Raw genomic sequence first — 14,340 nt, forward strand, 5'->3', positions numbered from 1 at the left:
TCCAGGGCGTACCCGGTTACACGTTGACGTAACTCAATTCGCTATTTTAAAAATTCAGCCTGTAATCGATTATAGCATAGAGGATAACCGATTATAGACCCCAAAACTACAGTTTTTAACTATTTTCCAACGCTGTAATCGGTTACAGCTCCGCTGTTACCCGGTTACAGCGTACCCAGTAGCAGAAAATCATATTTTGACAGCATCTCCTCTTCTCTAACTCGAACCAATTCGCACCATAACATTTATAATCACCAAAACAGTGTCAATTCAGCATTCTAACTCATTTCTATACTTAGGGGTCCTTTAACATCAAACATATTCCCTAAACATTCAATTTCACCAAAATAACTCAATTTGTCCTATAACTTCCAAAACCCCAAAACCTATCATACATCCAATTCGAACAAACAACCTATATAATCAGTTCTATCGTTCACAATTAATAATATAGGCTAAAAGGATTAGCTACCTCTTGCCTTAGCCAAAGTTCTTGAATGCTCCCTCTTCCTCTTCTTCTGCTCTTTCACGTATCCAGAGTTCTTCTCTTTTTCTCCTCTTTTTGCTTTCTATTTCTCTTCTTTCCAATTTCCTTTGTTTTATGAGAAATGAAAATAACTTAGTAAAAAGGCCTACTACTTAACACCTCCCCTCTACTAATTGTCACACTAGCCCAATTACTCTATTTTCATAATTTTTCAATAATTCACCAAAAATTCCAATTAATCCAAATAAATAATTTAAATTCCAATTAAATTAAATAATGAAAATTATGGGGTGTTACAATATGTCATCATTATTGTTCTTGAATTATTAATTTTTTATTTATATAATCAAAATTTCTACTCTCTTTTCAATTTAGGTGAATTTGTTAAAAACAAATTAGAATACAATAGTTTTTTTTTATTTATAACTTTCTTTAATTTTTTATACTTTTGCGTTGAGACTCCCTCCTTCTCATGTGAGAGCATACCTAACTACTACCTCCGTTTTTATTATACGTCGTTTTGAACTTTTAACACATATTAAGAAAAACAATAATTATTGTATGAAAATGAAAAATTATGACGGTTTTTACAAAATTATCTTTCATTAATGACATGTGAAAGATAAATTGACATATTTAAAAGGAGAGATAATAAGAAACATTTAAGGATATAATTGGAAATATATCATTAATTATTCATTGGAATTGTAAAACTACTTATATTAAAATACTTTTTTTCAAAACGACTTATAATAAAAACGAAGGGAGTATAATATTAATTTATAACATATTTTAATTATTTATGATAAAAAAATTATATTTAATAATGTTTCATTTTCATATTACTTCTTGTATAATATTTTCATATTGTTATTTTATGTTTCACATTATTAGTTAAAATACATTAAAAAATTGAACTCACTGTTTTTGTGTCCTTAAAAACTATAAGATAATCTCATTTGAGATTATATGAGTATTTTTTCTCTTTTCTTAAAAATATCTCCTTTAATATCACATGCTCACACCCTCATAAAACTCCTTCTATTTTTTAATTTTGTTGAGAATATATGTTATTGTTTTTTAATACATACAAACTATTAAATTAATATTAATTCATATTATTATATTTTAAATTACTGATTTAACTATAATGCATATTTCTATAATACTTATTATTAATAATTTAATAGATGTTTCTTGCACATCGTGCGGGTAGACGTCTAGCTATATATTATAATAATTCCACAACTTCTTCTATCATAATTTCCCGCAAAAAATTTATAATCACATTTTCTATAAATTATCATAAATAAATTTCTAATAATTGATTGAGAAAATGTAATACCCACGTTTCAAATTAATAAACCTTTCCATTTTATATAAGTTAATTAATTCATATTTTCTTTAACTTTCCATTCACCCCACTGACTCCCAATACACCTCATTAGAAATAACTTCCATTATCTTCACTATTCATAACCTCACAATTTTACTATTAAAACTAATTTATTATAAGTTCCTTCACGAAGAAATAAAAAAGAATGTACTACACTGTTCACCATTTTATCTTAATTCTTTCTACAAATCATCATTAACTCATTTTGTTTTTCTCCCTCTTCCTATATTCTTGTTTTAGGTACATATAAAAGCACCACACAAATGCATTTAATTGGAAAGCACTTTGTTAAAGATGTTAATATAAATCATCACTAACTCATTTTATTTTTCTCCCTCTTTTTATAATATCATTTTAAGAAGTTAAAAGTATATGTTCTTATTTTCATTTTAACTTTCTTCTTCTTTTTATTTGTTTGTTGCCTTCGCTAATCCTATTTTCTTTTTATTATTCATTGTTATAAATCTCATTAATATTGTGATTTGCCATTATTCGATTCTTATTTTTTCATTTCTTCATTTTTTTATTTTTATAAGTGCAAACTTTGAATAATCACAAAATATATTTTATTAATAATTAAATTGTTTAATAGGTTGTGTTGTAATAGTGATTAGGCTAAGGGTGTGTTTGTTTCATGGATTTGAATTTTATTTCCAGGAATGTGTGGGGTTGGAAATCATATTCCAATGTTTGTTTCAAATTTTCTCAAATAATACCTGGGTAATTATTATTCCTGAGAATATGATTTTCTCGATCTTTTTTATTCCCATGTAAATAGGTGGGAATCTTATATTCCCATGGGAATAAGAGGTAACCACTCATAACCTCCCATTTTAAATTAATTTAACTCTTTTATATTTTAAAAAAATATGTAAATAAATTTAATATATTTCAAATATTCTAAGGAACTCCAATTAATTACCAAACACATAGACAAGAATAAAATTCCCAGTAATATTGTTCCAAGGAACAATATTTCTGGATTTAATCCTTTAAACAAACACACCCTAAAAGATTCTAAAAGATTTAATTGAATTAATTATTATTGTTAAAAATAATCTCTTAGCTTTAATGTTTTATTTTGGTGTATTTATTCTTATTTTTTTCATTATTTCACCATTAACTTATTTTATATTTTTCATTCTCATTCTAATAACTATTACCACCACTAAGAGCTCGTTTGGCCCAACTTTTTTAAGTCTTAAAAGTTACTTTAAAGTTAAAGTTAAAAATAAGAGCTTTTAAAATAAAGTTAAAGTTGTTTGGTTATGATTATTTTTTAAACTTTAAAATTATTTTTAATTTAAAAGTTGTTTCGTAATATATATATATATATATATATATATATATATATATATATATATATATATATATATATATATATATATATATATATATATATATATATATATATATATATATATATATATATGAGACATGATCAATTGACACCAATGTATCAAATTTAGTAATTTGACACCTCTGATAACTCTTTACCACATATCTTTATAACAAAATTCACCATTAGATTGAAAATTATTATGATATAGATTATGTGTATAGAATTTAACATCAATCGGAGATCGTTTGATATGTGTACGAGATGTATAAAAACTAACATCTTACAAAACTTCAACAAAACCGTTAATATTGATCATTCTCTTTAACATGTCAAATAATTCCCGATTGATGTTAAATTTTATAGACATGATATATATGATACTAAATTTCAATCCAACGGTGAATTTTGTTATATTTTAGTGTCATTTGATCATATATATATATATATATATATATATATATATATATATATATATATATATATATACTGCGTATTGATTAATTGTTGTATTAACATATATAATTTAGTGTATAGTATAAGAAATTAATAATATTATTATTGAAAATCATTATACAATAAAAAAAGATATAATACACAAAATGAATAAAAGTTAAAAATACTAGTATCTGCAAAAATGATAATGTAAACAGAACAAGAAGAAGAAAAGGAATAAATAAAATATAACTCTATGTTATGAACCATAGAAAAAATTGAAAAACGTGACATTTTTTTAAAGAAAAGTGTTTTCAATGGGATTCGAACCGCGATCACATGTTTTAATCTACGAAAAAGTTGGTTTCAACTCCTTTTTTACAAGCTTCTTTTATTCAATTTTTTGTCTTTAAAAAAAAGCTACTTTTTTCATAAGAGCTTCATAAAAAATGTGTTTGGCCCTCCATCTCCTTATAAGGAGAAGAAAAGTTGATAAAAAGTTGGGCCAAAGAGTCTCTAAATCATGTATATTTTTAAACTCAATTTCTTATTTTTATTAATATATTAATTTTTTTTATAAATCTTCAAATAACTTCTCTTATTAAATTAGATCTTACCGGTTAGATACATCATAATATTATTATTTTTTAAAATTATGTGATATATTTATTACTTTCATTGCTTTTCTATTAATTATCATTTTAAGGCACAACCAATATATATTTTTATTTTTCATAAAGTTATTTAATTTTTTGATACCACTCTTAATCATAATTATCTCATCTTTATATATATTTTTTCTTTGTAATAAATTATTAAAATCACTATTGACAAAAAAATAATAATTAATATTGCTTTGTTTAAATCATTTATTTAATTACAATATCAACGTCTCAAAACAAGCACTTCATTATGATATTGATTTTAATTTTTATTGTTTTTTTAACATGAATAAAAGTAACACATGAATAATGTTTTCTAACATAAGTCCTCATGTATTCCACAAAGCTTTCAAATAAATGTTTTTGTTGGTTTGATACTAATTATTTAAATTATGATTTCTTAACTATAATAGTGAAAGTCATTGAAATGGAGTTTATGAGCTTTGATTTTTATCTTCAATTTCATTATATTTGATGAGTTGTTAAGTCACTTTACAATTTTGGAGTCAAAATTAAGGATATTACTGTAGTTTCATATTTTTTATTCATATATTTTTTATTATTATTATTTTGCAAATTATTCTTTTCTGCAGAAAATCTTAACTTGACACATATTCCACATCTTCAATTAGTTAATTAAATCAAAATTTAAAACAATTAAATAATAAATATATCAAATTAAAAACCACATCCGCTCATTTGACACTAACTTCAAATAAAATATCTATGAAAGATATTTACAAGAAGCAAGGAAATGAAATTTTAAATTATCCGATTGCATGTGGAAATATCAAATTAAGTCTTCTCATCAATTCTTTTTGTTTGTCTTATTTTATATTTGTTTGTATTTTATGATGAAATTTGTTTTGATATAAAATATTACTACATACTTTTAGAAGATAATTAAGAAGAAGTTATAACATCAATACAAATATTATGAAATTGTTTAAAATGTCATGTCATAGTTATTATCCTACTACTTTTTAATCTATTTATTTTATTTGCTAATTTATTATGAGATACATATTTTTATATCTCTTTATTTGTTGATTTATTAATATGTAAATAGGTAATAAATTACATGAATAATGCTACTATTTCTATATAGAGTTATGAGATTTTAGTTTAGTTTTGTATGATAAGTCATTATTATTGTTCTTTATTTTATTTTATTTTATTTATATAATCAAATTTTCTACTCTCTCTTCAATTATATTTATGTGGGTTTGTTCAAAACAATTTATAATACAATAGTTTTTTATTTATTTATAACTTCCTTTAATTTTTTAAACTTTTTCGTTGACTCCATCCTTCTCATGTTAGAGCATACCTAACTATAAAAATAACTTATAATATATTTTAATTATTTATGATAAAAATATTATATTTAATAGTGTTTCATTTTCATATTACTTTTTTTATAATATTTTATATTGTTATTTTTTTTATGTTTTATATTATTAGTTAAAATACATTAAAAATTGAACACACTGTGTCGGGCTTCAAAAAAGTTGTAGAATAATAACACTTATGATCTCGTGTCAAAATATCATCCCGATACAATAAAATCGACCGAGTTCTGATTTTTGCAAGATTGAGAATACGGTGCAGTGCATCACAAAAATCGTTCTATGTATCCAACTTTCGAAAGTCTTCTTATCAAAAATGGCTCTCGGGAAACAAAAACAACACGAAGATGGCGTCGAGATGGAATTTCTGTTAAAATTTCAGTCAGATCGGATAAGTGGCGTGAAACGTAACATACCTCAAAGAATCAATTGTCGACCCCAACACATGAAACGTAGCATACCTCGAGACGAAACTTTTTGCATATGCCTCGCTTCAAAATGATATTCCAATCAGAAGTTATGAATTTTCGAATATCCAAAAGACAATGGAACGACCAAAATTGAAATTTCAGAAATAATTAACTCCCGCCACTTTCCTTGATGAATTAGCCTCCGAGCTGAACACAAAAGATGTAGAGAATGTTAAAACAATCATAATCTCGTGGGAACCAAGCCCATATAACCTTCCAGTCGGAAGTTATGAATTTTTCACTTGCACCATAAACAGACTTTCACACCAAACCGTCTTGAAAAAATGAAAACTCTTTACTATTTTCTCTTGCTTTTAGAACGACGAAATAAACGTCTACCATAACTTATAGCATAGAAGAAAGGAAAAATTTTGGGTTGCCACACTTACCTATAACAATGGCTTGGAAGTAGGAGTTATTCCCATCCCCAAGTCTCAACCAAGTCACTTTAGATTTCTGTCTAAGAATCTTTTCCTCAACTTCCATGACGTGTAGAACCTCCTCGTTCCATATTTTCACATCTCCAAAGTATTAGGAATTGGATAGGTCAGTAGCTATAGTGGATTCATCTTGTTGAAGATGCTTTCTACTCTTCAGGAGATTCTCCACTCATACAGTAGATGTGCTAGTAAGCCTTCTCAACTTTGGTTGCAGCCCTTTAAGATTCCACCAAACTTTGTACATGGGGGTGCCCTCACTCATACAATTTTAGTTATCTGTCACACATTGTAGAAACATAGGGTTATCAGTAATGTGATTCAAAAACTTGAAATGGGATTTAGGTTTGATTATAACATATTGACCATTCACATCCACCTTAAAAGGATGATGATCAGAGACATGAGCATTGAGGACCTCAATCTCACACTCAGGAAATTTAAGGAACCAATTGTTATTGCAAAGGGAATGGTCTATTCTAGAGTCATGAGCATGTAAGACACTCTCTTCTATCATAGCTTCCTTGTCTTGAAATTCAGAGTCTCTAACCCTATTCCCACTAATTCTATCAACTGTAAAAAACACATTGTTGAACTCTCCAATAACTATCCAAGGGTCCAGGATATTATGAGTGATACTCTTAAGATCCATCCATAAGGATTGTCTTCTTTGTAGTTGGTTCTGTGCATAAATGACATTTAGCCAGATGATGTCACCCTCCGGTTTTAGAATCTTGCAGTGTATGTATTGGTCAAAACATGCTTCCATAGATAGTTGCAGACTGGTAGCTATCCACATAATCCAGATTCTATCATTAGGGTGGTGAATGTAATTATCCACCTAAGACCACTTATTCTCAAACACATATCTAACTCTAGTAGCATTCTTCTTCTTAACTCTTGTCTCAAGTAAAGCCATACAAGGCAAGTGAAACTGTTGGAGATGGGTTTAAAACTCTAAATGCCTTGCTCTTTTATTTAAGCCCCTCACATTCCATGCTAGCATCATGGAACTTTATACTCAGATGGTTCCCTAACTTCCTGTCCATCTAGCACATCAAATTCATTCCGACCGTTTAGGAGAATTTCCTCTTGTGATGTAATGTTGCCCTCTATTGCATGTTCCTTCCCCTTTTGATTATTTCCCACCACAGTCCAAGGTATCTCCTTCTGTACAACTGATTTAGGAATTACAGCTAGTTCAGGGACTACCACCTGTGAGACCTCAGTATTCTCCTTTACAATCCAAACTTTATTGATAGATGCCTTATTCTCTTTGCATTGGTGGTCAACCTTATTGCATTTGTTGCAAAATGGGAGCTTCCATTCATACTCCGCACTCTGTGTGATGCTAACTCCTGTTGGGCCACATATGGTGATACTATCATTTAGCTCAGTTGTGATGTCCACTTCTATAAGCACTCTAGCATAAGAGACTCTGAGTTTCTTGTCAATGCATTCATATGTCATTACTGGTTTTCCTATGGCACTTGCTACTTTTCCAAGCCCTTTCCCCCCAGAAAGCCAATGGGAGTTGTGGAAAGGTTACCCATATAGGAACATTGCGGATCATGTCATCTTTCATAGTAAAAATTGGAGTCCATTCATGAATGAACATCGGTTTTCAGTGAATTGTATAAGGCCCTCGGCATATCACCATCTCTTTATCCTCTTTGCACTTGAAACGTTTGACGAAGTACCCATCATCATTGCAGTATAGGTTTGGCATTGAGACAAAATTCCAGATGTTATTTATGAATAATTTAACAGCATTCATAGAAAAATTAACTCCTATCACATACCTGAACACATCATTTTCCCATAATTGAACTTCTGAAACAACATCACTATCCTCTATGCTTACTTCTATCTCCCCATTTACAACCCTAGGTCGTGCATACTCAATATATTTTATAGTAGCGGGTAAATGATTACCATTGATAATATTGATCAATGGTCGTTTTGTTGTATCTGTAGAGCCATTTAATTCCTCAACCAATTCCTTGACCTTCTCTTCACCTATCAGAACCAGAGGTGTTTTAGGGTTTCGACCAGTTGTTTGATTCATGCTAGGTGGATTAAGATTCTCTCTATTAATGCTTGTGTCAATTGTATGAGTTTGCGACGAGGATGAGAACACACGAACGCTCGCCGAAGGAGTCGTAACCACCAATCTTCGCGGCCAGTTACGACCACGACCCATCTTGCTCCAAAATCGTCGGAGCAAACAAAGAGAGAGAAAGTTTTCATGGTCATGAATTTTGTAATCGTTACTATAGAGTAAATTGATTTTTTTAGTTTATACATTAAATATTGATTATGTTCATCTGTACTCTAGATATAATCATGTTGAACGTTAAACATCAATTCAAAAATTTATACATAATTGGGGCCTACTACATGACTTGGAACAACAACTGAATTGAGTATCTTGCATGTGAGGGACTCGACAAAATCCTTGAAGGAGACAATTCGAGAAAGTCGACAATTGACCCAAAGGAAATGACAATGAAAAAGGCGAGAGTAAATCGGATAATCAAGCACCACATTGATGATGGATTACAAACATAATACTTAAATGTAAAAGATCCCAAGATATTGTGGGACAAACTTAAGACAAGAATTGGACATCATAAGAAAGTCTTACCGTCCTCATTAATGGATCACTGGAACAAATTAAGGTTTCAAGATTATAAAAGTGTTGTTGCATATAACTCTGTCATGTACAAAATTTAGGCTTGTTAGTGAAATTCCTCTAATTGTTTTCTCATGAAATCTATTGTGTTATTTAACATCTTAAGACACTTTTCAAAAGGAGGCGTTTCAATTTCCAATCTAATGAATTTAAAAACAACATTTCTAAATTTTCGCGTGATAAATAACTTTGGATCTCTTTATACCTCTTTTCACTCAAATCATACACAACACTACAACGACCTTCTATTTTCCACTTTCATAAATTACACTCATCGAGAACAACCTTAACATTAGTTGTTACGGTTAGCAACGGGCGAGGCGCTAGCTCAAATGATTGAATTAGACAACATTCTATTAGGCGTGGAAGTTAAGGATGGTACAACAGACACTTTAAAGTGGTTTCAAGATTCGGATGGAATTTATACGGTTAGTTCGGGTTATGTAGCTTTCAATAACAGTTGCAATTATATCTTGTATGCTGATAGCAAATTGAAGGTAGTGTCTCGCTTATGGGATTCATTAGTTTCATCTAAGATTCTAGTCTTCGGTTGGCATTGCATAATAGATAGGATATCAACTAGAGATAATTTGAGTAGTTGGAGGATTATTACGAATGAAAACGACAAAGTTTGTGTGTTTTGCTTTGGTCATTCTGAAACTTTGGATCACCTACTGGTTCGGTGCCCTTTCATAAGGATGGCGTGGAATAGAGTCTTTTTTTGTTTGGAATAGATTGTGTAAATTCACAGGAAACGGCAGATCATTTGTTGTGGTTTTGGGATTTATTAGCCGACAGAGTGGACTATATGGTGTAAAAGAAACACAATCATCTTCAAGGCTGAAGCGGTTAGCGTAGCTGACATCGTCGACAAGGCCAAGCTGCTTTCATGGCAGTGGAATATGATGGGCAGTAGCTCCTCTGTATCATGTAGTTTTTTCTTTTGGAATCAACACCCTTTGGATTTTTTAATAGGTTAGGGGCTGTTTTTTCTGTATATGAGTGAGTACCCCTTGTACACTTTTGAATGAAAATATCATTGCCTATCCAAAAAAAAAAAAACATTAGTTCTTTCGAACAATGTTAGAGTGTATGAAAAAAGTATGCATAATGTCTTAAACTTTCTACAACTACATGACATGGAGGAGAAAACATAGTTAAATGATACTATCCAATATCTTTCATGATTATCAATAGTGATGATATATTGACATAAAGAGTTAGACACACTTCTTGTCTCTAACATGCTTAATGCTAATAATAACTTAATCTTTTTCAAACTTGTATTTGAATTCATACTCACAAATTAATATATTTCCTATCTTATCCTTAATAACTTGTTTTAAGTGTTTGTAAAATTGTGCAATATCAACATTTGATTTCATACTAGATTTGAAGTGAGCTTTTAAATTTTCAATGAGTTATGAACTTTGCATGTCAAGTGTGAATGCGTTTTTCATGTATAACACTAAGCTTGTTTTCTTTTTATAACACAAACTTATTTGATTCATCTATTTCTTGAAGATTATAATTGTTATCCAAGTCCATCCAACCTGTCTCAAAATATAGTTTATTGTCAAAGTCGTACATGCATTTTTTGAAATCTTAAAAAAAAAAAAAATCCTAAGTACATCAATTTTCCAAGGCATTTAATTATATTATGAGACAAATCTCATGCGCATAAACCATGGTAAGTCTCGAACATCATTTTAATAAAAACTTTAGACATTGCATGATCTTGATCAATAAGGAAAAACTTCATTTTTGTTATTGCGTGCTTATAAGAGTGGTTCAAAAACCATTTAAATGATTCATTTATCTCATCATATAACAGTGTTGCACTAAAAATGATTGAACTCCTATGCTGATTGAAATTAAAAATTATAACAAGTGATATATTATCATGATTAGTACAATAGGTAGTATCTAATGACAATATATCACCAAAATATTTGTAATCCAACACCATATTTGCATCACACCAAAATATATTAGTGATTTGTTCTTTTATATCAATCTAATTTACACGAAAAAAGTTAGATTCTCCAACAATAAAATGTTTGTGAAAGACACTAAACCTCTCTATACACCATGTTTTTCTATCTTGCTTTTAGGTAATTTTTTACATCCAAATGCGTATATCCAAGATTATATTTGTGCTCGACACATGTGCTCATGAGTTGAAATGTTGATTTATGTCATAATCCAAAGTCATCAACTAGATCAATCTCATGTGTTTGGACTTTACTTATCTTTCAATGTGATGCAATCACGTGTGTTGTCTTTAGTGGTTGTTGAAGGTGATTATGGTCTTGTACTAGTTCATAAATGACAAACTTTTTATTTTTAAATACAAATTAACCGTTGCTTTGCAATTAGTTATGGTAACAACTTTATGATTGGTAACAAAAGTACTTCTCTTTTCCGGTTGTTGTAGTCATTCCTTATCACAAACAAACCTACATGATGACATAAAATCATCTTTTTTATTAATGTTCATGTGATATTTTCTAATGCCAAAGCCAATAAACGCATAATATGCGAGCCAAAATTGACAAGTTTATAGTGTTAAGTTAAATTTCATACCAATCATTGGTTTCTCATCAATACTTGAAAATGTCATATTAATCACACTTTGTTTTCATCATATACATTGACATAGAAGAAAAAATAGCAGTGAGTCTCCCACTAAAAATAAAAGGACAAAACTTAAGTACATTTCTTTAGGTATGGTTCTTACTATTTTCCAATGAAAATATGACAAATATACTTAAATATTATTTAGTGAGTGAAAATAGAAGAAATTTGCATACGTGTAAGAAAAAATTATACACTTGACATATTTTCATTAGAAAATAGTAAGAACCACACCTAAGAAATATTACCTAAGTTTTGTCCAAAATAAAATGCCAAAAAATTAAACAACTCACAAACACATTATAAACAAAAAAATAACTTATATAAATTTATTAAAAGTATAACATAATTAATCAATAAAAAGAAGAAAAAAAACACATTAATAAAAGATACATAAAAAGCTAAATATTGTAAAAAAAAAACTTTAAAAAAACAATATCCATTATAAAACAACACATATACCCTTATAAAAAAGGAATAAAAGAAAAATAAAAAACACTTAAACAAATGAATATAAATAAAAAATAAAAGAGAGAATAAGCTAGAAAAATATAATTGTGATAATTTTATGGAGAAGTGCAAAAAGTAAAATATTAAAGGCAATGAAATTTACTCCCTCTGATCCCATTTATAAGAAAAGATTCTCTTTTTAGATACATTGAATAAATAATGTATCTGGGCAACATATTGTCCAGATACATTATTTATTCAATGTATCTAAAAAGAGAATTTTTTTGTTATAAATGAGACCGGAGGTAGTAATATTTACGATAACAATGATGATGTACGAGTGAGCGACAATGATGATGCTACTGGACTATGAGGAGACAATTGAACATGACAAAGCTCAACAATAACAGCATTCGAAGGCATGACGACGACTAAGCTCAAACATGATACAACACTGTAAGATAAAGAGAATTTGAAAGAACGTTGTAATGGTGTTTTAATTACTTATTCAAACACTTTGTTGTGTTTTTTAAGTGAAAATTAATAAACACAATATCAAACACATGATATGAAATGGATGTTTGGATTAATATGGGGATAATAATATTTGAAAGGTAGGTTGTAGTTGTCGTTGTAAAGTTAATGAATTTGTGGCACCCTATAGACAAACACTAATACTATTGTCTAAAACAGTATGAATTCGTGGAGGGAGGAGCAGGATGGAGAGTATAGTGTCAAATCCGGTTACAGGGCCTTGAGAAGAATCCATTCAAGTCATACGAAGAGGAGTGTAGAAGGAGATTGGTGTAGTTTGTGGAATATTAAATCTCCACCTAGAGCAAAACATTTAATCCGGCGTATTTGTAGAGGTTGCCTTCCAACTTGGATCAATCTTCATCATCACTTTGTTCCTTGTCCATCGCATTGCCAATTGTGTGATGAGGGTGAGGAAGATGAATGACATGTGTTTTTTGGTTGTAATTCTATTAATCAATGTTGAAGGGTTGCGGGGTTATCCTCTGTTATAGAGCCCAGACTAAACAAATTTAATGATGCTAAATCTATTCTCTTGGATATTTGCATGAAGGAAGATCGTCGGGTGGCAGGAAGAGTAGCGGTAGTTATATGTGCTTTGTGGAATAATAGAAATAACTTCATTTGGAATAATGAAAGAAACGATTATATGCAGGTTAGTATTCTAGCCTTCCACTCCTGGCAAGATTGGTTTAAAGCTAAACATGAACACCTACCCGATAGTGGCGGTAATCAGCACCAATCAGGTTGGAGCCCTCCGAGAGTTGGGTGGTTAAAGTGTAATGTGGATGGTGGTTTCAATCGCCTTAGGAAGACGACAAATAGGGGTTGGTGTGTGAGAGATTGTCATGGTGATTTATCCTTGCAGGTATAGCTTGGGATTACGGACTCTTTCCAACCGTAGAAGCAGAAGCCATGGCCTTAAAGGAAGCTATTCAGGCGGCCGTCCAATTGCGGCTATACCAGGTGCAGTTTGAAAGTGATTCCCAATTAGTGGTCCAAGCTATCCATGCTAGGAAAGATGGTAATTATGAGTTTAGTCTAATTATTAAGTCAATTAAAAGTCTTCTAGATGCTTTTCCCAACTTTAAGGTAAAGTTTGTTAATCGCCAAGCGAATTTGGTTGTTCACTTGTTAGCTAGAGCGGTCAATTCTTGGACTAGGCGTAGTTTTGTTGATTTGATTCCTCCTTGTAATGAACAACAGTTATTGAATGAAATGAATTAAGTTCTTGCGGTAAAAAAAAAACAGTATGATCTTTAAAAAAAATAATATTGCTCAACTATTTACACGCATGATGCATAAGTTTGTCTTAAACCCTAATACAAATTTTAATTTTATCACTAACAAAATTAAAAGATAATCTCCTACTATTTAAGAGACAATATACATAATTTAAGAGACAACTAGTTTGTACCCGTGCGAGGCACGAAACAAAATTTTTAAAAT

The 14,340-nt window shown here is 29.7% G+C and overlaps 1 protein-coding gene across 1 annotated transcript; it reads left to right on the forward strand.

Moving 5' to 3' along the window:
- The first annotated feature begins 9,602 nt into the window (after positions 1–9,602).
- LOC131605729 (uncharacterized) lies at positions 9,603–14,118 on the forward strand. The gene is made up of 4 exons (XM_058878053.1): positions 9,603–9,918; positions 10,022–10,118; positions 13,360–13,718; positions 13,760–14,118. The coding sequence occupies exons 1-4, from the start codon at positions 9,603–9,605 to the stop codon at positions 14,116–14,118; spliced, it is 1,131 nt and encodes a 376-aa protein (XP_058734036.1).
- The last annotated feature ends 222 nt before the right edge of the window (positions 14,119–14,340 follow it).

This window comes from Vicia villosa, linkage group LG5 (genome assembly GCF_029867415.1).
Source record: "Vicia villosa cultivar HV-30 ecotype Madison, WI linkage group LG5, Vvil1.0, whole genome shotgun sequence".
Lineage (NCBI taxonomy): Eukaryota > Viridiplantae > Streptophyta > Magnoliopsida > Fabales > Fabaceae > Vicia > Vicia villosa.